General features: G+C 40.2%; 1 protein-coding gene across 1 annotated transcript; it reads left to right on the top strand.

The window, feature by feature from the left end:
- Positions 1–5286: 5286 nt before the first annotated feature.
- LOC137670446 (myosin-1B) lies at positions 5287–26217 on the top strand. The gene is made up of 38 exons (XM_068413299.1): positions 5287–5490; positions 5584–5727; positions 6060–6216; positions 7324–7351; positions 7450–7567; positions 7647–7739; positions 7853–7916; positions 7999–8097; positions 8203–8306; positions 8388–8526; positions 10491–10609; positions 10720–10869; positions 11474–11644; positions 12330–12639; positions 13250–13323; positions 13625–13712; positions 13799–13916; positions 14729–14852; positions 14929–15065; positions 15670–15925; positions 17488–17730; positions 17828–18004; positions 18086–18231; positions 18318–18408; positions 18497–18886; positions 19902–20028; positions 20926–21044; positions 21369–21565; positions 21985–22168; positions 22255–22420; positions 22593–22717; positions 22924–23232; positions 23334–23537; positions 24471–24596; positions 24678–24848; positions 24935–25039; positions 25317–25412; positions 26065–26217. Exons 1-38 carry the CDS (start codon positions 5287–5289, stop codon positions 26215–26217), a joined length of 5826 nt encoding a protein of 1941 aa, XP_068269400.1.
- The last annotated feature ends 794 nt before the right edge of the window (positions 26218–27011 follow it).

Below are 27011 nucleotides of genomic sequence, written 5' to 3'. Positions count from 1 at the left end.
TTGTGAAAGGCTGTGAAAACTTGTGGTTGTATTTGTTCTGCTTGATTGAAAAAAAAAAAACTGTTGTAGTAAAGCAAAAGTTTTCCTGACATTTCAGAGGAGGAAAAACCTGTATTTTTTATGAGCTGCCACAATTGATTTTTTTTAATTTTGACTTTTTCTTTTACTGTCAAATGTAGCAAAATAAATTATGTACAAGGCATTCTCCAGATGCACATACACATACATGCACACACACAAACACATTTTTTTCTTGAGCTACAGCTTTTACTTGTCTGTATTTTTTCCAAGTTTTTCCAATTCAGAAAGTCACAGTTTCAGTTTTTCTTTGCAGTTACAGAGTTTTTCCAAATTAAGAAAACTTTCCTCTTAAAATTAGGAGAAGGAAAAAGCAAAAGCAAGAATACATATAGATAGAAAATGAATACTCACATTGTATTCTGTTATACTGATTAGCAACATAAATGCAAACAAGAGCAAGGGAAAAAATGTAAGTGAAAACAGACCAAGCAAAATGCTACAGGTTGTGGAAATTTTCAATTTCAATGTAATTTTGAAAAATACTTTGAAAAATTATTTCTTATAAGTCCTTTTGAGTCTTCAAAAATTTATGGATTATTCTTTTTCTGTTTGAAAAAAATCTTACAAATAAAAGCTTTTAGCCAGTTGACAGATTTATGCCAGTATTACATATGACTGTGGGAAAACCATGAGTTTTTATCTTTTTTTGTAGCCAATTTTAATCCAGGTCAAAACTGCATGTATCAGCAAAATGAGACAACACACAGAATCATCGAAATACCTGAAGTTCAAAGCGAATCCCAGTTCTCAGACAATATAATTCCATTAAAGACATGAAAGAAATGCTAGTTTATACTCAGGTGAGGATCTAGCTGTTAGGGTTAAGCTGTAGGCCCCGGTCTTATTCTTCAGTGTGAATTTACTGCAAATGTGAAGCTGACCTCTGCCAATTTCCTCCCCACCCCCAGGATTACAGTGCCATCACAGAGACACAGTCAGCTGAGAGAAGAGGAGGAAGGAATTTCCTCCCTTTCTTATCCAGACCTCTGAGTAGGTGATGCTAAGAGGGAGTAGAGCACAACAGGTGCTGTAAATGGGGAAGCAGTATGCTATGAGAACAGGTGAAGCTCCTGAGATGTGATTCAGTTCAGATTGCCTTGTTTGTCATAGGAACTGTAATTTGGAAAGTGCAGATCAAAACATGAAAAAAAAAATAATAGATCTGTTGCATGGGGATGAAATTGTTTCTCAATAAAGTGAAGGTTCCACTGCCCTCTTCAATACACCCCTCCTTGTGCTGTAACCTCCTCCTTAATCTAAGTGGGGAACATCCCAGGGATCAGCACAGTAGATTGGCTTTTTTCACATACTAGCATGCGGTTCAGCTCCTTCTAATAACTGTCTCTCTTCCAGACTAGCGTAGGACATGAATGTTTCTCTTCTAGAGAATGTAAATTTATTAATCCTTCCATCTAGCACACTTATCCTGAAAAAGTAGTGCTGGACAACTCTCCAATGTTGAGGCAGCACCTATTTCTCCGGCTTCCAGTGGGCTACATGTCAGATTCGGTACAATGGTTCCATAGTCTTGTTATATGATCTTTGAAACCCTTCAGCCCCAGAAACAAGAGCTGGATTTCTATGCCTTTCCTCTGGGATCTGACTCAGTGACTTCAGTCTTAGAGGTTTCTATCTTCAACTCTAGACTTAACTTGTTTTGCCCTTTTATTGGTCCTTGCGTCCATGATGACTTGCTATTATCCACTTGGAATCACACCACTATTTACTTCCTCTTCCTTAATCATATATCCTTCCTTATCACTACCTTCAGACTCATCCTTCCCCCTTCTCTTGCTTTGCCTTTGGTCCATTTTAAGACTTGATCATTCGTATCATCCCTTAACTCTCACTCCTGCATCTTCTGTTCCTATTCAGATGCTTCTTCCTGCACTGGGATTTCCTTCCTCTAACAATGACCCTGCATCTCAGTAGGACACCTCATGCTTTTCCACATTATAGACTCAGAGCATTTGCAGCATGCAGGAGCCTGTGCCTTTACCTCTTCATTCCTACATGTTTCCTGCTACAACCACTGGCTCTTACCCTTCACTTTCTCTGCTCGAGTCAGCATCCAATGGATTACAGTACCAATGTAGCCCCTTTCATCTCCTTTAGCACACCCTCCTGCTTCCCCCCCTTCTCAGGCTCTCTTGTCAAATTATTTATAGGAGGTTGATTCACAGACTTGTTATGTCTAATTATATCCATTCACTTCTAATATGAATGGCAATTCTGCTCGGAATTAAGATTGCCAAAAATGTTTTGACCTAAGAAAGAGGAGGTGGTGGCTGCGTATGCAGATCAGACTCTATAAAAGTACCCTGGGATCAGTGTGTCTTGTCCTTCCTCAGAAATCTCTACGGTAAGAGGCTTTGGACTGGGGAGGTGGGGAGTGAAGGGAAACTGGCCCTGCATTCCACAGGCACCAGTGCATTCCTACAGACACTCACATTCACTCAATGGGGGACTGCTAGTGTCAGCTGGGATTTTCAGTCTGCTTTCAAGACATTTCTGTCTATAAATTTTCTCCGGAATTCTGTGCAGCAGTAAGAAGGAAGTTGCTAATTCTGTTTTACAGCACTGACCAGCTTCCAGTCTGCACGCCATTCATCTTGTCTCACAAAAAAAAAAAAAAAAAAGGTAAGATCTTGATTTATTCACTCTTTAGGGACAGATAGAGATGCTCTAAGGCAGGACTTCTATGCAGATGTGCTGGCAATCCCTGTATTCCTTATATTTATGTCCATTGTATAAATACAGTATGAGAAGTGGACTGGATTGCTGATATCTTTGCCAAAAGATCCTTGAAGACAGTGGTCTTAGAAGTACTGATTACTGCTGCATTGCTTACATTCTCCTCAGGATTCTTCTATAGAAAGCATTTTCCTACGTTAACTGACATCAGGTCCTAAGCTTAGGAGAAAATGTCCTAAGAAGAAAAACCCCATCAGGAAGTAGTTTCCAATTGCTTGTCCATAAATTAAATATGTTCTTGAAGAAAATAATTATCTTTTTCTTTTTTTTTTTTTTGCATTTACCTCAAACATCAAGAGTGACTGGCACTAGTTGTGAAGCAACAGGAAAAGACATACGTATTTAAATAATGTTAATATTTTCTTTTCTCGCAGGGAAGCTTGGGGAATGGGGTTAGAATGTGGTGTATCAAAACATCAAAGTGCTAAAAGAAAGCATTTCAGTCTGAGGTTCCCTATAAGCTTCTTTGTGCCCATGAAAATATAGCTCAGCTGTGACATAATTATATAAGCAAACATTATTAATCACCGGGAAATGGAGAAAAGATGATACCTACTTGGATAACTAGAAAAAGAGAACTGGAACAGCAAATAAATTAAAAGCTTTAAATATTTGCACCCAGGAAGACTAACTGTTCATATTTACTTTTTACATTAATTTTGTCAAATATTGTCACTGGAATATATCCCTGAAAATTATAAAATGTTAACAAGCTATCATCACGTGTAAAGACTATAACTAGCATGCTTTGAATGAGTGGAGGAGAGTTAGCATATCATTGATTTCAGGAAAAATCATATAAAACAGTAAAAAAAATTGTCAAGTACTTTAAAAAGGCAATCTACTGACATTATATGTATATTATATGCTAACATAATGTATACTAACCTACTATATATACTATATATTGTAATAATACCATAAAGATCGATTGTAATAATATCATACAATATATATATAAAATACAATATACAATATATATATGCAATATACATATGCAATATACATAATATGCATTAATATACTATAATATGTACTAACATAATATATAATAACATATACAATATGCTAGTATTATTCCTGTTAGGAATCTTATAATAAAATGTGAGATATTGTAGACAATGATAAAACTGATGGTGAAAGACTGGGTCCATTTTACAACCTTATGTATTTATTTTGTGAAATGGTCTCATTTGATTAATAACGCTTTAATGAAGTGGAAAATCATGCAGATTAGAAACAAAACCATCAGTGAGGAGATTGTACCCACACATTTGAATTGATAACACTAAGTTGTGTCATGAAGTCTGTCTTTTCTGGCTAAGAATGCAAAGCAAAGTTTTTCACATGTAAGCAGTGGAATGCTGAGTGGAATGAGTTTTATAATGTACAAAAATTCTGTGATCTTTATTAAAATATTATGTCTGTTAAGCTGGCCATACTGCAATAATAAGGTTGCTAAATGGTAAAGGGTTCAGAAAAGAGTTTAAAAAAATATTCTCTGTTCAGAATATCTTTCCTGCAATCAAAGGGAAACTGTTTCTCAAGGAAAAGTTAATTATTTGATTTTCACCTAGAGGTCTGCCATAGGTAAAAGTATTGATAGAGAAAAGAGCTGCTTAATTTATTCAGAAAAGCTATTCAAAATCCAAATTGTAGGTGATGAACCTAGATAAAACTAGGCTAAAAAAATGGATAAATTTGGAACAGTATTAATTTTGGAAGAAAATACCTAAATTCCAGCTTCACAATCAAATGAAACTTTTCAGTCAGGACAATTGTTTGGCAATAATAAACAAGGTTACTAACAATTTTTTTTAAAATAGTAGTGAATGAATGCAAGATTACTTAGTTTCTGTTACAGAAAAGATCAAAGCAGAGAATATCAGCTTTGTTAGCAGATGAATCTGTGAAATAATTGAAATATTTGACAACTTGGGCTACTTTATCCCGAGGGAATGTCTTTAATGAGAAGTGCTAATAGTATTAGCTCTCTGCATATGCAGTATACTGTGCCTCTTCCAGTGCTTTATTGTAAACAAATCTCATAGTCTGAAAGGTGCTAAACAAAAAAAAGACATGAGAGGGCTTTCACAATTCCAAAATTGGGAATATCTAGTGAGTACAGCATTTGGAACCTTGGAAAGGATCTATTTATCCTGTTAATATAACAAATAATGATGAAAAACACAACACAGAAACATTCCTCTGTAAATTCAGTCATCCAGTAGGCCTAGAGATCTGACTACATAAAACAGAAATAAAAGAAAATTATAGAACTGAGCTCTGAATTAGCAGAAAAATGAAAGAGCTCATTCAATCAGTAGATACATAGAGCAGAGCACCGTCTAATCCACTATGCTGTAGAAATGTTTATTCCATCATGCACTATTGTAATGTATTTTCTACCCTCACAGATACTTGCTGCATTACCCCTAGTAAACAGCAGCCATGTCGTCAGACGCTGAGATGGCAGTCTTTGGGGAGGCAGCTCCTTACCTCCGAAAGTCAGAGAAGGAGAGAATCGAGGCCCAGAACAAGCCTTTTGATGCCAAGACTTCAGTCTTTGTGGTACATGCAAAGGAATCCTATGTGAAAAGCACAGTCCAGAGCAGAGAAGCAGGAAAGGTCACAGTCAAGACTGAAGGTGGAGAAGTGAGTAAAAAAAAAATTCAAGGCTTGAGAATACCATTTAATCCTGCTGTGGACTTTTAGATGGCAAATATGTATCTTTCCTTTCTTTGGCAGACCCTGACCGTGAAGGAAGATCAAATCTTCTCCATGAACCCTCCCAAGTACGATAAAATTGAGGACATGGCCATGATGACCCACCTCCATGAACCTGCTGTGCTGTATAACCTCAAAGAGCGTTATGCAGCCTGGATGATCTACGTAAGTACCAGCAGGAGGCGATTCCTGTTTTTGAGGAGTTGAAGACACCTTTCAATCTCTCTGAAGAGCTTCCAGACTTCTTGCCTTCTTCTTTCCTCATTTTTCTATTTCTTCTTTCTTGCATGTGATTTCCCCTCGCTGTCTACATCTTCTCCCTCTTCTTCCTTCACGCTTTTACTTTTCCTTGTCCTATGCTATATCTCACCCGTTCTCTGACAAGTCATTCCTCCACTTTATTTTCTTTCACTGCCCTGGTCTCCCAGAATATCATTCACCTCTGCCTTTTCTGCAAATTTCTCCAAAAATCACCATCCTGTCCACCTTCCTTACAGACATACTCGGGCCTCTTCTGTGTCACTGTCAACCCCTACAAGTGGCTGCCAGTGTACAACCCGGAGGTGGTGTTGGCCTACCGAGGCAAGAAGCGCCAGGAGGCCCCTCCACACATCTTCTCCATCTCTGACAATGCCTATCAGTTCATGCTGACTGGTGAGTGCTTGAACTCCCTCACAGCAATCTAAACCAAAAAGCCCCACTGATCTCACTGGAGCATGTGACAAGTCAGCTAAAACCACCACGGAGCTGTATGACTGAGAACTTGATCGAGTTATTCAGGAATTAATTTCAAGTGAAATTGACCCAGAAGCATGCCCTGGTGAGGCCGCATCTGGAATATTGTGTCCAGTTCTGGGCCCCTCAGTTCAAGAAGGACAGGGAACTGCTAGAGAGAGTCCAGCACAGAGCCACGAAGATGATTAAGGGAGTGGAACATCTTCCTTATGAGGAGAGGCTGAGGGAGCTGGGTCTCTTTAGCTTAGAGAAGAGGAGACTGAGGGGTGACCTCATTAATGCTTATAAATATGTAAAGGGCAAGTGTCATGAGGATGGAGCCAGGCTCTTCTCAGTGACATCTATTGACAGGACAAGGGGCAATGGGTGCAAGCTGGAACACAGGAGGTTCCACATAAATATGAGGAAAAACTTCTTTACGGTGAGGGTGACCCAACACTGGCACAGGCTGCCCAGAGAGGTTGTGGAGTCTCTTTCTCTGGAGACATTCAAAACCCTCCTGGATACGTTCCTGTGTGGTATGATCTAGGTAATCCTGCTCCAGCAGGGGGATTGGACTAGATGATCTTTCGAGGTCCTTTCCATTCCCTAACATTCTGTGACTCAGCACCATGTATTATTTGCACTTTATTGTACAAAATTCTACGCTCTCCTACTGCAGAAATACTACTTGACTTTGCTGCTTTTTTCCACTGATGGGACAGAAAGAATCATTATTCCATATAATCCTCTATTTTGAATACAGATAGGCAGCTTGACTAGAGTTCTTGATGATCACTGTGTGAAAGGCAAGTGGGTACACAGCTTGTGTGAGGACCACATGCCTCTGACAGCTCCATGCAGCCATTTCGGTTTTACTTTCTACTGTTGGGACCTGGAAGGGAATTGGGTAGACTCGAACTGCTTGGACTACTACTCTTGGGCTTGGGAGAAGTCTCAACTTCCATTTACAGCTTTACTTCTCATTCAGTTTGGTGTTACTCAGGACAACTGCTAACACTATCTTTCACTCTGCCTCTTTCACAGATCGCGAGAACCAGTCGATCCTGATCACGTATGTACACTCCCTGCTTGGGTCCCTGCGGGGATGCCCAGTGCCAAGGGACCTCCTGCCTGACCACACGCTCTCTGCTTCTCTCTTTGGGTTGACAGCGGAGAATCCGGTGCAGGGAAGACTGTGAACACAAAGCGTGTCATCCAGTACTTTGCAACAATTGCAGCGAGTGGGGATAAGAAGAAGGAAGAGCAGCAGCCAGCAGGCAAAATGCAGGTGAGGTCCTATGGGTAGGAACCTGCAACTATCAAGTTTATTTATGAGCTACATCATGACAATAAGATTTCTATTTTAGGGGACGCTTGAGGATCAAATCATCAGTGCCAACCCACTGCTGGAGGCTTTTGGTAATGCCAAGACAGTGAGGAACGACAACTCCTCACGCTTTGTAAGTCATTGCCTGGGACAAAATTACGTTTTTCTTATCAGCACACTGACTTGAATATTCTTGCAGTCAGGATTGGTAAAACAGAGCTCGATTGACTTTTGTGCTTCTTTCAGGGTAAATTCATCAGAATCCATTTTGGTGCCACGGGGAAACTGGCTTCTGCTGACATTGAAACATGTAAGTGACCCTCCTGGCCTGATCCCTTTCCTTCCAGCCTTCCTCAGTTCTTCTGCTAACTCTGTCCTACCGTCCTTGCCAGATCTGCTGGAGAAGTCCAGAGTCACTTTCCAGCTCAAGGCAGAAAGAAGCTACCACATATTTTATCAGATCATGTCCAACAAGAAGCCGGAGCTAATTGGTAGGAAAGATCACTAACTTCTCCAGACAGAGGTCATGGCAAAACATTTAATTCCTTTATGTGACAATTGTATTTGATCTGTATGTGTTTTGTCCTTCTTTTCAGAGATGTTACTGATCACCACCAACCCCTATGACTATCAGTACGTGAGTCAAGGTGAGATCACGGTTCCCAGCATTAACGACCAGGAAGAGCTGATGGCCACGGATGTAAGTAATGCACAGAATTTTTCTTAGGTGGACTCTGACCTTTAACAGGCATGGTACTTACTCTAATAATTCTTCCGTTAGAGTGCCATTGACATCCTAGGCTTCACTCCTGATGAGAAGACAGCCATTTACAAGCTGACGGGGGCTGTCATGCACTATGGCAACCTGAAGTTTAAGCAGAAGCAGCGTGAGGAGCAGGCAGAGCCAGACGGCACAGAAGGTACTGGCACAATATATACAGGAGCACAGTATATACCAGAACATATGCTAATACAGGCAGTAATTCAGGGTCAGAATCACTGACTCAGCCTGTGCATTTGGCCAGATGCTAGCGTTGTAGAATATAAGCGTGTCCTAACCAGAGGACTTTGCTGGAAGAACACAGCTCAGGGGAAGATGCAGATGATTTTGAACAATGTAAAGTATAAGGTCCAGTGAATCCTAACGAACGCTTCCATTGGCGGACATAGTAGGAGTCAGGCAGAAGAGAAGCAAGCGTTGCTGTTACTCTGAATGTCAGCTTCCCAGACCTGGCACAGAACCAGAAGCCACTCTGCTCACTGGCTTAAGTTTATGTATCCAGGTAGCTACTATCATTGACCATCAGCTGTAGCCACCTCCTAATTGTATTGTTTCCAGGTGACAAGAAGCCAGAATCCTGAAGCTACTCTCCTTCAAAGCCCGTATTCTGGAGACAACTCACAATGCCTGAACGGAGAGCATTGTACTACTTGATTTTACATGGGGGGTTAAAAAGGAACATCAGTCAGTACTACAGCTGTGGCTCATATATTCTGCATTTTCTGTAGATTCTCAACATGTCTCGAGGACTTTGTTCAAAAAATAGACATCTAAGATACATCTATCATGTTTGCTTTGCCTAGAATTGTTCAAACATGCATTCTCTTAAAAGTTCATGGAAGTATTTCCATGAAACCAGAGTTATTTGTATATATCATAAACATGTACTATTAAGGTTCTTCTTTTTTTTCTTGAGTTGTTTTTTAGAGTGTGTGTTTTGGCTTTTTTCTAGAAAAGTTAAGACATAAATGAAAATGACTGCAAGGAATAAAACAGCACTGAATCTGATAATGATGAAGAATAATAGTGGAACACGCTACAGATAATAGCTGTAACTTTATTTAAGTGGTGGTATTTTGCTGACCAAATCTTGGAAACATTTGGAGCAGTGTACGTAACCCTGATTCCATTGAAATCGGTTCTGCTGCACAGGCACTGTAATCCTCTCCTGAGGATTACTCTGGACCTGTGGACAAATTTCTTAGTGTGGCAAAGTCATCTTTTATTTTGCTAACTTTATTTGCTAATAAAGCTGGGAGAGGACTGTGGCAGCTCATCTTCTCCACCTGCTGCAGATGCCATTGACTGGGCAATCTTGCTTCCTTTATCTGCTATTGAAAACATTGAGGAAAACATACAATCTATTCCAGTACTTCACTATCCTTACTCATTGGAAAATTTTCCCCAGTTTCCAGCCTAAATATCTCTTGACACAATTTCCGACTGTTAGATCATGTCCAATATTCATGCAGCAATCTCCTATACTTTTTTATCATGATTTTGTATGAATTATATAAGCAACAAATCATTTTACATACTGTGCCTGCTGGCAGAGTTTGAATTCAATAGTAAAAGCAATAGCAGAAGGTAAAATGACAACCTTTTTGTTTGAGGATGCACTTCTAAAAATTACCCTCCATCTCATACATTTAGCTGTAGATTCGTAAGGGCATAATTGACACTTGTGCATTGTGCTCTCTTGAGTATTATGTCTTTAAAGTTACTGCACCACAAGTCACTGAAACAAATTGCACTGTATTTGCTTCCGAGAGGAACTGTGATTATCTGCAACCTGGTCATCATCCCAGGCTTATCTTTCCTTTTTCTTTTTCAGCATTTATTATTGAGAAGTCTGTCTACCTAAATGTCTCTAAACAGATTTTTCATTCAAAATTCACAATAAGCTAAGAATAGGTGAGGAAAAAATAGCCAGCATAAATGGTCTATAATTACTGAGGAATGTTGTTAATGATGAACTACAAATACATTAGCTCTTTGTCTTACCTAATCTTTTTATCTTTACTAGAATTGCCTTTTAGTACTTGTTTTCAAGGAACACTAATGTCTTCTGGTACCTTAACAACTGACTTTTTTGGTCTTCAGTTGCTGACAAGGCTGCCTACCTGATGGGTCTGAACTCAGCAGATCTGCTCAAAGCCCTCTGCTACCCCCGAGTCAAGGTTGGGAATGAATATGTGACCAAGGGTCAAACTGTGCAGCAGGTAAGAAACAAGAGGTGATAGAAAACAAATGACATGAATTAAAAACTTTGAACTTCCTCTTTTGCCCTGGATGGTAACTTTTCTTTTACTTTTCTTTTACTTTTCTTTAGGTATACAATTCAGTAGGTGCCTTGGCAAAGGCTGTCTTTGAGAAGATGTTCTTGTGGATGGTTGTTCGCATCAACCAACAGCTGGATACCAAGCAACCAAGACAGTACTTCATTGGTGTCCTGGACATTGCTGGCTTTGAGATCTTTGATGTAAGAGGATGATCTTCATAGAAGTTTCCTAGAAGGGGCATTAAGAAACTAGAATAGCTTTGGGGTTGTCTTTTTTTTTAATTATGTATCGTTTTATTTATTGGATAATTCTGACATTCTGGTTCTAATAGTATGTATTATCCCACAAGGGCTGTAGGTTTTTATAGATGTCTGTTTTTTCATGTAGAAGTGAAAATTGCATTGTAAACTGATATGAAAATGTTGAGCAACTGATAGGTAATAGCAGAGAGAGATTTTGAGGAAGTTAATATATGCCGTCTTAAAGGAAGATTTTGTTAATGCTGAAGCCAGATTCCCTCTGAATACTTGGGAATAGAGTGGCAGTGTAGTCAAATTCAAGCAGATGAAAAGCTGGACTTGGACTAAGCTCTGCATCTTTTTTCAGAGGTCAGAAATACGTTGAGATAGTGCCAGGGCCTGAAAGGGTAGATATATTAGAGGATGGAATATGGCAGTCCCATGACTAGAAAATCAGGATCCCAATCATGGAGACCTTAATGGGTTGACAAGAAAACGTACTGGAAGATGGAAAGTGTTCCTGGAACTGAACTTCGCAAGAAAGTAAATCTTTTTCATTCTGCAGTTCAACAGCCTGGAACAGCTGTGCATCAACTTCACCAATGAGAAACTGCAACAGTTCTTCAACCACCACATGTTCGTGCTGGAGCAGGAGGAGTACAAGAAAGAAGGAATTGAATGGGAGTTCATTGACTTTGGGATGGACCTGGCTGCCTGCATTGAGCTCATTGAGAAGGTTCTTGGGCCCTACACACTAAATATTTTTCCAGATGTAAAATGTAAAAGGAATCTTCTATGCTCAAATTATACCACTCTAATGTGTGGCACTCACACTTAATGCAGCACACAACGTGATTTTTTCTGGGCTCCAGGCACTTCATATACATTTTCATTTCTCTGTTCATTGTCTGTGGGATTCTGTTGCATAGTAGATACAATTTACATGGGGCAAAAATTTCAGTCCTAGTCACTGTTCCTGGAGTTCATACTCAAATGTGTGTATTTTTTTAATGCATGCTGAGTGAGTAAATACACTGAGCAACCTCTATTTTGATATGTTTAAAGAAATTTTTTTTATCTGGTTTCCAAGAAAAAGCATTTAGGAAGTGTAAACTCTTCCTTATATCTGAATGCTAATAATTCCATTCATTTTGCTTTCCATCTTCAACTAGCATGCACTTAGTGAATTTCTACATGCTAGATCTTTATTACATCACAACCCTGAAACTTAAGAGTGGGCTTGTTTTCATATAACTGATGGCATATCCACTAACAAAATGGCCTTTCTGGAAAAAGATAAGATTACACATTCTGAAGAGGGTTTTTTGTATAATTTTTATCTTCCATTACTCTCTCGTATACATTCTCTCTGCTTCTTGCTTCCCTCATTTAGTTTCTTCATGTGTTGCTATTTCTTCCAGCCCATGGGCATCTTCTCCATCCTGGAAGAGGAGTGCATGTTCCCCAAGGCAACTGACACCTCTTTCAAGAACAAGCTCTATGACCAACATATGGGCAAGTCCAACAACTTCCAGAAGCCCAAGCCTGCCAAAGGCAAGGCTGAGGCCCACTTCTCCCTGGTGCACTATGCTGGCACGGTAGACTACAACATCTCTGGCTGGCTTGAGAAGAATAAGGATCCCTTGAATGAAACTGTTGTGGGGCTGTACCAGAAATCATCCATGAAGACACTGGCCTTACTCTTTGCCTCTGTTGGTGGGGCGGAAGCAGGTGATTTCTTTGAAATCAGTTCTATTATAATTTACAGGAAAAAAATCTTGCAATAATATTTTGCAATAATATTTACATTTCAAAAATTGAAAACCCAAAACTTCATCTACTTTTTGGAACTCAATCACTTAGACTAATAAAGGACATTTTATTAGTCTAAGTGATTAAACATTTCTCTAAAGATCTTAATATATCTGTAGGTTTTAAAACCAGACAGCTGTACCACAGCATTAACACAGGCTAGCTGGCAAACCAGATTTCTGCAATATGAGGCATTCCCAAATACTTCAGGGAACACAATCAAATGTATCAACATGCTGCTAAAGTTATGCATACCCTTAGATGTAAAGATACATAAAGACTGCATTTGGTGTATTCACCAGTGATTTATTTAATACCTTAAATATTTTATTATGCAAAACATTGCATTTTATTTCATTCTGCTATCATCTGAAAAAATCATATTTCTGTGACTTTAAACACTGTATGCATTTGCAAATTTTGATCATGTTATTACATTTTCTTTTTTTTAAGACGAACACACAAAGTTCTTCAGATTCTAACTGTGTGCTTTTGTTCATTTATTTTTTAAAAAAATATTATTGTTTAGAGAGTGGTGGCGGTGGCAAGAAAGGCGGCAAGAAGAAGGGTTCTTCTTTCCAGACTGTCTCAGCTCTTTTCCGGGTACTGTAGAATAATCATTATAAACTTTACTGCATTGTGAAAAAATATAGAAAATTCAGTTCAGAAAAGCTTGAGATTGATCTAATATACAAAATCTTTATGTTCAGAAAGAATAAAGGCACGTGCTTCTTAATAAAGAAGGATTCTCATTGAATCTTTGGAAGTATTCTTTCAGAACTGCCCAAAAGTTCTGTAAAGAAAAAATACTGATCATGGGTTTGTTGCAGTGTTTTTACTCCATCTAAGATTGAGATTGTGTAAGTGACATTTTTAAACCCAAGTCTTTGCTCTTGTTCTTAAGGAAAATTTAAACAAGCTGATGAGCAATCTGCGAAGCACACATCCCCATTTTGTGCGATGCCTTATTCCTAATGAAACAAAAACACCTGGTAAGTTGTTAAAGTTCAAAGAAGTGATAAATCTGTTCTTTTCTGTGCGGTACAATGAAATACCAATTCACTATGCCATTTATTAGGTGCCATGGAACATGAGTTGGTGCTGCATCAGCTGCGGTGTAACGGCGTACTGGAAGGGATTAGAATTTGCAGGAAAGGATTCCCCAGCAGAATACTCTATGCAGATTTTAAACAGAGGTCAGATTCCATATCATTCACCCTCTGCCATATCCACCAATGCTGAATAATTTGCATTTCCTAATTGTTTTAACTACTGTAGAAGTTATGGGAGGGGCTCATTGTACCTACCTTTAGGCATACAAAAGTAAATTGTCTAAGTTAGTCATCCAGTTTCTTTCTATAGCTAACTAGAAGAACAGGCGTTCTCAAAGGGCAATTATTTGTTCCTATCCTTTATTCATATTCTGGTATGGGTTAAAGCATTTTTTAATTAACTATGCAGAAATGAAGTTGACTAGCTTAGACTTAGTTAACTTCTGGTTAGCAAAGTAAGATGGCTTGCAGCCATCAGCACAGAAATGTGAACAAAGAAACTATAAGATACTCTAGACTAACTTGTTGGAAAAACAAATAAAATAAAGAGATCTTGCTGCTTGTTCTATATTAGCTAGAAAATACTCTGATAGTACCTACTGCCACTATTTTGGATGAAGAATTGTTTCTGCTCTCCACATATTTTGTTCTTTCATATAAAGTTCTCATTTGGAGACAAGACATTAGATAATATGGTATGTAAAATATGTCAGCAGTTAACCACGGAAATCAGTACCCGTTCTGTGTCAAGAATTTCTGGGCTAAGGAAAATGCAAGGTTTTTCTTAAAAACATATTTACCCATGAAAATGTGATTTCTAAACAATGGAACAAAGTTCAGGCTTATTCACCTCTTTTCCACTCTTGATCCCCTTTCAGAGAATCTTAACAATGGCATCAGTTGCTACAGGTGCTTTCAGGGATCTGACTTTCTTCATATTCTACTTCCTTCCACAGGTACAAGGTGCTTAATGCAAGTGCCATCCCAGAGGGACAGTTCATTGATAGCAAGAAGGCTTCTGAGAAGCTCCTTGGATCCATCGATGTGGACCACACCCAGTACAAATTTGGCCACACCAAGGTATAAATGCTGCTTGACTGATGTACTGTTCTTGCAATACCTGACAATTATGTACTGCAACATTCTCTTTCTCAAGGTGTTCTTCAAAGCTGGGCTGCTGGGACTCCTGGAGGAGATGAGAGATGACAAGCTGGCACAGCTCATCACCCGCACACAAGCCATGTGCAGGGGTTACCTGATGAGAGTGGAGTTCAAGAAAATGATGGAGAGGAGGTAGATACTTATACTTACTTGGCCTACTGGGCCAATCCTCATCAGATACCACCAATAACATGAACAAATCTGAAAATAAGCTGATTCTCACCAACTCTCATTCATTTCTCAGTTTATCAATATGGATATATTTGGGAGTATGCCCTGACAGTAGATAAAGCAATACAAAATCCTGATTAAGGAAAAAAATTACTGGGTTTTTTTTCCTAAATTCAGTAAATGGCTTCATTATATGTATATAATATTATATGGATAACATTCATGAAAGGGACCAAGTCAACTTCTGGAGGTGTTCCTTTTCTTTGGCCATGAAAGTGAGCCAAACATCTGAACTTCAAAAATGTCCATACAGGTTGACAATCTACATCAGACTAGGGAGTTTTCTTCAGACATATATATTTATATATATATTAAATATACTAAATATTATTAATAAATATATATTTAATAATATAGAATAAATATTTGTATACACACAGATATATAGAGTTATAATTATAAAGTATTCTATGTAGAACTTCATGTTATACACATCAATATATACAATTAGATATGTATTATAAATTTTAAAATATGCAACATTATATTTTTTATTACCTTTCAGGGAGTCCATCTTCTGTATCCAGTACAATGTTCGTGCATTCATGAATGTCAAGCACTGGCCTTGGATGAAGCTGTTCTTCAAGATCAAGCCCTTGCTGAAGAGTGCAGAATCTGAGAAAGAGATGGCCAACATGAAGGAAGAGTTTGAGAAAACCAAGGAAGAGCTTGCAAAGTCTGAAGCAAAGAGGAAAGAGCTGGAAGAAAAAATGGTTTCTTTGCTGCAGGAGAAAAATGACCTGCAGCTCCAAGTGCAGGCTGTGAGTATTGCTAATGTTTTTGGCTTGTAATGTCCTGTGTAAAATGATCCCAAATGTCTCAGTAACAGATACATTATCCCAAAACAGTATTTATTTTAAAAACACGTGGATATTTTATAAAACAGGAAGGAAAACCACATAGAAATGCTAAGCTGAAATCTACAAATACTAATAAATTTGCAATAAATTATTGCAGCTGGTTCCTTACACTTTTAAATCAAGAGCGAAGTAATACATTTCCAGTTAGTAAATACTACAGTTTAGAGTATGACATTTTAAAACATACATGGCAACTTTTAGCAGCAATTATCATGTCTTTATAAAACTTCATAATTTTGATATGTTATCATCTGATCAACGAAGGTAGTCTGGAGATCCAATTAACACCTTTTATTTGGAGAATCACAAGTGGATTCAGGTGGATGGAGTAGGAGGGGCTGAGAGTGTCAGGCATTTGTCTAGCATTTATGGTCCCTGTCTCCTCAGGAAAAACAGTGATGAAAGTGGAATCCTCCCCTTTCTCCCTGGAAATAAAAAGGTAGCGACAATAATCCCTTTAAAACTGTCTTTACCAGCAAGGATTAGGATTCATCTGGCCCCATTTTGATGTCTAGAGTCTCAAAGTCTACATCTGAGATAGTAGCCTCAGGTTCTCTTCATCTTCAGCAATGAGAAACTCATCCTTTTAGAGCATGATACAATTCGTCCAAAAAATGTAAATTTTTTTTTGTTGAATGAACTGCATCTTGATATCATGGCAGATATCTAAATCTACAGGAGACAAACCCCAACCTAGCTATCTTGCTGAGCTATAAAAAATCTTCTGCCTGGATGGTATCTTTGCTCTTCACTAGAACAAACGGGAAAAGAACAAGCTGTATGTAGAAAATAAAGATTACTTCTTAGTAACTTGTATCTTAGAATGCATGTAAATTAGGGTAATTGTTACCATTCGGGTAAACACAAGTCTTCCTTCCAAGCTGTTCTTCTTGACCACAAGAGCTAGAAACATGCCTGATTCAGCTACTGCCTTTGAAAGAGTGACCGTAACACAAAATTTTGCCAAATCTAAAAATTAAATTCATGCTCAGTAAATCTTTTTGGGAGAGTTGTAATAAGATTTTCTCAGCTGAATGTTGGATCTTTTAGCACTCAGGTTTTAAACAGTGTATGCTAAAAAATCTGCCTACATGATTCTCTTCAGTAGAACTCTAAGCCAGGTTCGAGTCCAGTCAAATGCAACATAAGTAAAATGATTAAAAGATACAAGGGAGATACTGCCATATCTGATTTCAGGCTCTGTCTTCAAATTAATGTTGGAGTTGCATGAGCAGTTAAAGAGTTTAAAAAAAATGCTCAGAGCCTATATTTATAGTGTGATAATACATTCCTTTATTTTCTGGGCAGGAGGCAGTTCAAAACAAATAGATAATCTTACAGTAATGAGTTTTAACTACAAAGGACATTGTAAAGCTTATTTGAAAATAATAGTTCCTTGTTTGAAAATCAGTGTGAAAAAATAATTATTTGAAAACTATTTTAATTAAATGAATCATATGTAGGAAGCTGATGGTTTGGCTGATGCTGAGGAAAGATGTGATCAGCTCATCAAAACCAAAATCCAGCTGGAAGCAAAAATTAAGGAGCTGACAGAGAGAGCAGAAGATGAAGAAGAGATGAATGCTGAGCTGACAGCTAAGAAAAGGAAACTGGAGGATGAATGTTCAGAGCTGAAGAAAGATATTGACGATCTTGAGTTAACACTGGCCAAGGTTGAGAAAGAAAAACATGCCACTGAAAACAAGGTATGAGGCAGAATCTGTCACTCACGCTCCAGAAAAGAGCACTGTGCTGTTACAGGACTTCTGTATCTACTTCCTACTTGCTCCCTTCTTCTCAAAGGTGAAAAACCTCACAGAGGAGATGGCAGCCCTGGACGAGACCATTGCCAAGCTGACAAAAGAGAAGAAAGCCCTCCAAGAGGCCCATCAGCAGACACTGGATGACCTGCAGGTAGAAGAGGACAAAGTCAATACGCTGACCAAAGCTAAAACCAAACTGGAGCAGCAAGTGGATGATGTAAGCACAGTTGTCCAGAATAACAGGGCAGATATGGAGTTAGACCTTACTGGTGGAGCACTGATGGTCTTGTTCTTTTAGCTGGAAGGGTCCCTGGAGCAAGAGAAGAAACTGCGCATGGACCTTGAAAGAGCTAAGAGGAAACTCGAAGGAGACCTGAAGCTGAACCAGGAATCCATAATGGATTTGGAAAATGATAAGCAGCAGCTGGATGAGAAACTGAAGAAGTAAGTGTGTCTGTGGGGCACTCGAGTGCTGGGCTGGTGCACTTGTCTGTTTTCTTTGAGCTCTAACACGGTTTGTTTGTGCAAAGGAAAGACTTTGAAATCAGCCAGATCCAGAGCAAAATCGAGGATGAGCAAGCCCTGGGCATCCAGTTACAGAAGAAGATCAAGGAGCTGCAGGCAAGTTTCTTTTCCTTCTCTTCTGCCTTTCCGAAAGACATCAGGTAGGAAGAGGGCATGGGTGTGAAGGGTCCCTAATGTTCTCCAGGCTCGTATTGAGGAACTGGAGGAGGAAATTGAGGCAGAGCGAACCTCTCGGGCAAAAGCAGAGAAGCATCGGGCTGACCTCTCAAGGGAGCTAGAGGAGATCAGCGAGCGCCTGGAAGAAGCAGGAGGGGCTACCGCAGCTCAGATTGAGATGAACAAGAAGCGTGAGGCAGAATTTCAGAAGATGCGTCGCGACCTCGAAGAGGCCACGCTGCAGCACGAAGCCACAGCTGCCGCCCTGCGGAAGAAGCACGCGGACAGCACGGCTGAGCTTGGGGAGCAGATCGACAACCTGCAACGAGTGAAGCAGAAGCTGGAGAAGGAGAAGAGTGAGCTGAAGATGGAGATTGATGACTTGGCCAGTAACATGGAGTCTGTCTCCAAAGCCAAGGTACTGAAATATTTCTTTGTGGGAATTCAATCATTATCAAGTATTTCTATTTTAACATAGAAATTTAATTTAGTCATACTTTAAAATTAAAAGCTACACTTTGCAACTTGAATTTGAGATTATATGTTTCAAAATTACTATAATAATATATTGTATCCTTTGGCTGAGAGCTAAAAAACTTCACCTGAAGCACCTAACCTAAGGATCTATAAGGTCTCGTTGCCTGGTTCAGAATATTATGATAGTGAATTGAAAGACACTGACCATATCAGTCTTTTTGTTTCTTCTAAAATAGAAATTAGTCCTACCTTACCCTTTCGTTTTGATTCCTATTTTTCTTTTCCTCCCTTAAAAGAGAAGGCTCCAGGGAGACCTTATAGCAGCCTTCTAATACCTGAAGGGAGCCTACAGAAAAGCAGTAGAGGGACTTTTTTACAAGGGTATGGATTGATAGGATGAGGGGTGACGGTTTTAAACTGAAAAAGGGTATATTTAGATTAGGTATCAGGAAGAAATTCTTTTCTCTGAAGGTGGTGAGTCACTGGCACAGGTTGCCCAGAGAAGATGTGGTTGCCCCCCCCCGGCAGTGTTCAAGGCCAGGCTGGATGGAGCTTTGAGCAAGCTGGTCTAGTGGAAAGGTGTCCCTGCTCATGGCAGGGGGTTGGAACTAGATGATCTTTAAGGTCCCTTCCAACACAAACCATTCTATGATTCTATGATTCTATGAAATACTTCAATGACATAATCACTAAGAGCCAAACAGAAATTTAAAATAATTTCTCATGTTACAGTGTCCCATCATCCTTTTTATCTATTGAAAAAATGGAGTACACATTAATAAATTACACAAATGTTGGAATTAGGGATTCAAACTTCATAGAAAGATGTATCAGTTAACTGAGACATTTTGACTTCTAAATCATTGGCTTCTTTTTTGCACTTGTAAGGCTTCAGATTCTCAGTAATTATGTGTTGAACCACCAATCATCTTTCATTCTGTTCTTCATGCAAACAGGCAAACCTGGAGAAGATGTGTCGCTCCCTAGAAGATCAGCTCAGTGAGATTAAGACAAAGGAGGAGGAACAACAGCGCACAATTAATGACATTAGTGCTCAGAGAGCTCGGCTACAAACAGAATCCGGTAAGAAAGACATTTGTGTCTTTTAAGAGAACATAGTATATAACCTTGGGCTTTAAAAATAAGGCTAAAAAAGACCTGAAGGCCTTGGTGGAAACCAAGCTGAACATGAGCCAGAAATGTGTTCTTGTGGCAAAGGCGGCCAACAGAATCCTGAGCTGCATTAGGAGAAGTGTTGCCAGCAGGTTAACAGAGGGTGATCCTTCCCCCTACTTAGCACAGGTGAGGCCACACCTGGAGTACTGTGTCCAGTGCTAGGCTCCCTAGTACCAGAGAGATACAGACATCCTGGAGCAGGTCCAATAACATGTTCAAATGACTGGAACAACCAATCACTGAAACATCCTCCCTAGGGGTGCGGTAGAGTCCCCATTACTGGAGGTTTTCAAAACATGACTGAACAGGTTGCTAGATAATCTCATCTACACTCCCTTTCCCATGAAAGTTTTGATGGGATGACTCTTCAAGGTCCCTTCCAACCTGAACTGTTCTATGATTCTATGACTGGAGTTTCAGAGAAGAATTCATCTATCTCATAACCTAGACTTCATCCTTCTTCTCAGGAGACATTCAGGAGAGGATAGTGATATATCTGAGCACATACACCATATAATACTCATTCTGTAAGCTCGACGCTTGAAGTGACCACTGGACATAGTGCAAACATACAGTAAGACTAGTCTGATGTTGGACAAGGGGGCACAATGTCTCTGATTTCTTGCCTCTGAAACAAACACTTTGGCATACTCAGAGATAGAGATAGGTATCAGTGATTAAGATTCCATGAAAGAAATAAAATTTTGTTTAACTCAAAATATTTTTAATGTGCATTTTATTATCAAGGTTAACACTTTTAAGTAAGTCATTAAAAGGTTCTTTTATTCATCTGAATGGTCCCAGGTGAATATTCACGCCAGGTGGAGGAGAAAGATGCTCTGATTTCTCAGCTGTCAAGAGGCAAGCAAGCATTCACCCAACAGATTGAGGAACTCAAGAGGCACCTAGAGGAAGAGATAAAGGTGAGAAGGCTTTCCAAATTCTGTGTTATACCTTGGATTCCTCCTGTCTAGGAGGACCTTCAGATACATATGAAATCATAGAATCAACAAGATGAGAGGGGGAAAAATAACCACTTAGGTAATGCAGGGCAAGTCTTCCCACATTGGCTTTGCTCCCCCTTCCCAACTGTCTATCCATTAATGCTTTTCAAATTCCCAGCTCTTCCTTTCTCATTCAGTAGCTTGCCATCAATCACAGCAGAAAAATCCAGTGTCCATCAACATTTCAGTCAGGAGATTTCCCAGGATAATTCCATTCATTGCCACGTAACTATTCTTCCCCAGGCCAAGAACGCCCTGGCCCACGCCTTGCAATCTGCTCGCCACGACTGTGACTTGCTCCGGGAACAATATGAGGAGGAGCAGGAAGCCAAGGGGGAGCTGCAGCGTGCCCTGTCCAAGGCCAACAGCGAAGTGGCCCAGTGGAGAACCAAATACGAGACGGATGCTATTCAGCGCACGGAGGAGCTGGAGGAGGCCAAGTATGTGAGGAATGTGAGGAAGGCTGGCAGAGACTAAGAATGAAAATTTGAGGAGACCGCTGTGATATTGTCGGGAAGAAGTCAATGTTCTGCTTGGGGGTGGGATGCCAAGAAGAGAGAAAATAGAACCAAGAGCAGCTATGCATTGCAGAAAAGCAGAAGCAGCAAAGCTCTTCAGACACAGAATAGCAGAGAGATGCTAGCGTGAATAGCAGAGTGAATAGCAGAGAGTGAACTGCTGCAGCCCAGGGTTCAGACATAGAAATACAGTGGCTGGCTGGGAGAGGTCCTACACCTCTGTGTAAATGGGGATCACGCACTGCCAAGTAGCTAAGTGTGCTCTTGTGAAAAACTTACTGACTTCACACCACAGGCTCCCATTTGCTTCCTCACCTGGACCTGTGCTTACCACCTTCCAGGAAGAAGCTGGCACAGCGCCTGCAGGATGCAGAGGAACATGTTGAAGCCGTGAATGCCAAATGTGCTTCCCTGGAAAAGACAAAGCAGAGGCTGCAGAATGAAGTGGAGGACTTGATGATTGACGTGGAGCGATCGAATGCTGCCTGTGCAGCTCTGGATAAGAAGCAGAAGAACTTTGACAAGGTCTTTTGGGCTCCAGCCCTGGGGTTCCTGGGCAGAGCATTCCCTCCTGATTGACACATCCATACTGAGGTCCTGTTTCTCTTCAGATCCTGATAGAATGGAAGCAGAAGTATGAGGAAACACAGACTGAGCTGGAAGCCTCCCAGAAGGAGTCTCGCTCTCTCAGCACGGAGCTGTTTAAGATGAAGAACGCCTATGAGGAGTCCTTGGACCACCTGGAAACGCTGAAGCGTGAGAACAAGAACTTGCAGCGTAAGTCTCTGGCCCTCTGCTCCTGGTAGGGCTTTCTCACTATCCACCCCGACCCACCACTCCACATGGATCTGTGCCTGAAGGTCAGCAAAGATGTCTGTCACCTTGGTGTGGCAGAATCCTTCCCATTCGTCTCTGTCCCTGACCATTGTGTTGGTCTTTGTTCCCACAGAGGAGATTTCTGACCTCACGGAGCAGATTGCTGAGGGAGGAAAGGCGATTCATGAGCTGGAGAAAGTCAAGAAGCAGATTGAGCAGGAGAAATCTGAACTCCAAGCCTCTCTTGAGGAAGCTGAGGTACACAGCATTATTTATTCCTCTCTTACACATCTTGGATGTCCGTCTCATTGAAAATGCTATGAAGTCATTCCGAGACACAAGAGAAAAATTGTGTTTGTATAAAACTGTAGAGATAATATCTAAAGCCGACACTCATTTTTACTCAGAGCTTCAGGTTCAACATTTGTCACATAAAAAGTATTCTAATTTATACTCTTGTTCAGGCCTCCCTGGAACATGAAGAAGGGAAGATCCTGCGCCTCCATCTTGAGCTCAACCAGGTAAAGTCTGAGATTGACAGGAAGATAGCAGAGAAAGATGAGGAGATCGACCAGCTGAAGAGAAACCACCTCCGAGTTGTGGAGTCCATGCAGAGCACCCTGGACGCTGAGGTCAGGAGCAGGAATGAAGCTTTGCGGCTGAAGAAGAAGATGGAAGGAGACCTGAATGAAATAGAGATCCAGCTGAGCCATGCCAACCGCCAGGCTGCAGAGGCACAAAAGAACCTGAGAAACACACAAGGAGTGCTCAAGGTCCACTGAACAAACATCGCCTACAGAGAAATGTCTTAGCTGATCTGTTTGTTGCCAAACAGCTTTGAATCTGCTTTTAATTTCTTTCAATGACTCTACAGGATACCCAGATACATTTGGACGATGCTCTCAGGACACAGGAGGACCTGAAGGAGCAGGTGGCCATGGTAGAGCGCAGAGCAAACCTGTTGCAGGCTGAAATTGAGGAGCTACGGGCAGCCCTTGAGCAGACAGAGAGGTGTAGAAAGGTGGCTGAGCAGGAACTGATGGATGCAAGTGAGCGTGTGCAGCTCCTCCATACCCAGGTGAGGTCACTTGGTGAGAAATAGCACTTTTGGTAAGTAAGAGAACACTTGTATGTTCCATTCCAGTCACCAATGGAGGCTCAACTTCAAAGAGGGGAGTTATCTTTTCTGAAGTAATCATTATGATACTAAAAGAGATCTTCACTGAAAAAGTGTGTACCCTGGCTGTGTTCCCAGGTTGCATTCAATGAAACACATGCTTCTACCTTTTTTGCATCCTGACTTAATCTCCAGAGGAAAGACACTTAGTCACAGGGACCAGGTTTTTTAGTCACACATGCCAAATGGTCTGCCATCTGAGCAGTCAGGGACTGAAACTCAGACTAAAACAAAATTATTTCCTTGCTCAGTTGAAATGTAGCACTAGGGAATCCTCATATTCCTTAAAAAATATGCTTGTCCACTCTAGCAAGGAAGTGGGGATGAAGTCCTGGCTCTGATGTAGCCCATGTCAAGCAGACTTTGACGTGAGCTATATGTCGTAGCAGTCATCCAGCAGTCAAGCGCTGAAATCGATGGAAAGTATCTGCTTTCAAATGCTGAAAAGATTCTGTAAGGAATTCATCCTATCTACATTGCAAATTTTTCTCTTTTCAGTTGATGAGAGTGGATTACTCTTCCGTAATTTTGTTGAAGAGAAGGCATTTCGCTGACTTCTCTCACTCTATATTATTATTACTTTCTTGTGCCAACCTTGGTGGTTGAGATGTGTCACAGATTATATTCCCAAATACTGATTTTCAAATTAGTAATAGTAATTGTTGGAGAAAAAAAAAAAAAAAAAGCATTGTTCCACAGTGATAAGAAATTTTACAGAAAAATCTGTGATATCAGCTTTTCACATAATTATGTCTGAAATGATTCAAAATCCTGTAATGTTCTTGATTTGAAATAATGAGCTAACGAAAACAAACCTCTGATGCTACTCAACAGAACACCAGCTTGATCAACACCAAGAAGAAGCTGGAAACAGACATTGCCCAAATTCAGGGTGAAGTGGAAGAAACAGTCCAGGAAGCCCGCAATGCTGAAGAGAAGGCCAAGAAGGCCATCACAGATGTGAGTTGGGGACTCGTTTCACTGCTGATGGTGGGTATATTCTCCAGCCCTAAAATGGCTTTGATCCTTTGCTCTCCTCAGGCAGCCATGATGGCAGAAGAGCTGAAGAAGGAGCAGGACACCAGCGCCCACCTGGAGAGGATGAAGAAGAACCTGGACCAGACAGTGAAGGACCTGCAGCACCGTCTGGATGAAGCCGAGCAGTTGGCACTGAAGGGAGGCAAGAAGCAAATCCAGAAGCTGGAGGCCAGAGTGCGTAGGGTTGATATTTCTACAGGAGTGAACATGCCCCTTGGAGAGATACCAGGGAAGCTCCAAAGATGGGCTTCTCATTGCAGGTGCGGGAGCTGGAAGGGGAGGTTGATGCTGAGCAGAAGCGCAGCGCTGAAGCCGTGAAGGGTGTGCGCAAGTATGAGAGGAGGGTGAAGGAGCTGACCTACCAGGTAAGGCAGGACACTTCCTTGGGCTCACACACCCTTCTTGCATGAAGCCAAAATATAGCCCTTAGGGATTTCTTTCTGTCCTGACTCACACAGTTAAAAAGAAGACTGAGAACATAAAAAGAAATTATCTTTCTGATCATGTTAGGAAGATCCAGTTTATCACCTCTGTCTTACTGGACAGCAATGGTCTATAAGGGATGTTGCTCTCTGTTTCATGTAGAGGGCTTTTAAAGAGGAGGGGCAAAGACGTGCTTCTGTTTCTTGTCCTTGTCTTTAGTCTGAAGAAGACAGGAAGAATGTTCTCAGGCTCCAGGATCTGGTGGACAAGCTTCAAATGAAAGTGAAATCCTACAAGAGACAAGCTGAGGAGGCTGTAAGTATTGTTGTGTGCAGAGTCAGTCTCCATCCAGGTGGAGGTGAAATACTGTGCTGGTGTTTTCCCCTGCATAGCTCTGTTCGAACCCTTAACTTTTTTGTCTTTTTCTCGCTGTGCACTCAGGAATAAACAGCTGAACAGCTGTTCTGGCTGAACAGCTCAGGGGTCTAGAGGGATGTAGAATACATTTTCTGTGAGCATCACTGCTTCAGTGGGAAGAGCAGTGAAGGCTCAGGTCAATTTTGTGGGAGGAGGTCTCTGCTTGTTTTCTCTTTATTTCATATTTCTGCCTAGCAGAGAAAAAAAATTACCTACAGAAGTTGTAATGCATACTCTTCTAACAGTAAGTAAATGGAAATTTATTTAATGGAAATAACTAATTATATATAATTATTCAAAAATTCCAAATGCATTAGGACCTCATATCCTGAGAGGGATTCCTGTTCTATCTTCTTCATCTAAACATTTAGCATTTAAGCTATGTCTTTGGATTCTCCCCAGAAGTATTAGAGAGAATTACATACTAGCTCACAGCCTTTTTTTTTTTCATTATATAAAGGCAAAATACCACAGCATGTCCAGTGCAGTGTTACAGCAGGAACATTATTAAACATTTTAAAACCTATTTTATTTCTCTTCCTATCCCCAGGAGGAGCTGTCCAATGTCAATCTCACAAAGTTTCGCAAGATCCAGCATGAGCTGGAGGAAGCTGAGGAGCGGGCTGACATTGCAGAGTCGCAGGTCAACAAGCTCCGAGCAAAAAGCCGTGAAATTGGCAAGAAGGCAGAAAGCGAAGAGTAAATGCCTCCAGTGGTGTGAAGGGAAAGAGAATTGCACAAAATGTGAAATTCTGTCACTTTGAATTTGTAATCACTGCTTAGTCCGTCATCAATCCCTAGATAATTAATGCCTAGATAATAAAAATTGTAGAGATTTTCCCATGGAAATAATGAGAAGTTCACTGTTGTATTTTAATAATTATTCTGAATTCTTGTAAGGTTTACCTTTTTCCTTACTTATTTAAATTCATTCAATTAAAAGTCTTGCTTCAGGTATTTTCAAAGTGTTTCAGCCACTGTTAAAGTGGTCTAATCACACATCTTGCTTCATTCTCACCATGGAATTTCATCTAAGATTTCCTTAAGGGAGAAAATAATTATTACTTTGCAACAGAATGTAATTATCCCTTATAACTTCTGCTTTAGGAATGCAATAGATTGTAACTCAAAGGTTCTGTCCAAAGAATAAGAATTTATTTCATCTTCCAGTAATCCAGTCTTAATCATTGATTATTCATTAAATCATGTGTCTTATTTGCAAGAAGATCTTTTTTCAGGTTAAAACTTTTCAATCCTTCAAGCCACTTTGAAACACAGTTTAGAGGACCTTCAAATCTAAAATGAGATCTACTTTTAACTTTCACTCATTCCTCATATAGTTGTTCATTCTCTATATTCTGTTCCCAAAAGTCCCCTGAATCTTCTAAGCTGGTCAGGCAGCCATTTAGCTCCTATGTAGTCTCCAGGGTAATCTAGACAGATAACTTTGCCTAGGTTGGCCTCACTCAAAATATGGGTTTTCATCCTTTGTAGATA

The sequence above is a fragment of the Nyctibius grandis genome, chromosome 15 (assembly GCF_013368605.1).
Source record: "Nyctibius grandis isolate bNycGra1 chromosome 15, bNycGra1.pri, whole genome shotgun sequence".
Classification (NCBI taxonomy): Eukaryota; Metazoa; Chordata; class Aves; order Nyctibiiformes; family Nyctibiidae; genus Nyctibius; species Nyctibius grandis.
Note: the sequence above shows the minus strand (reverse complement) of the source record. Positions and strands in the feature narration are given on the sequence as shown.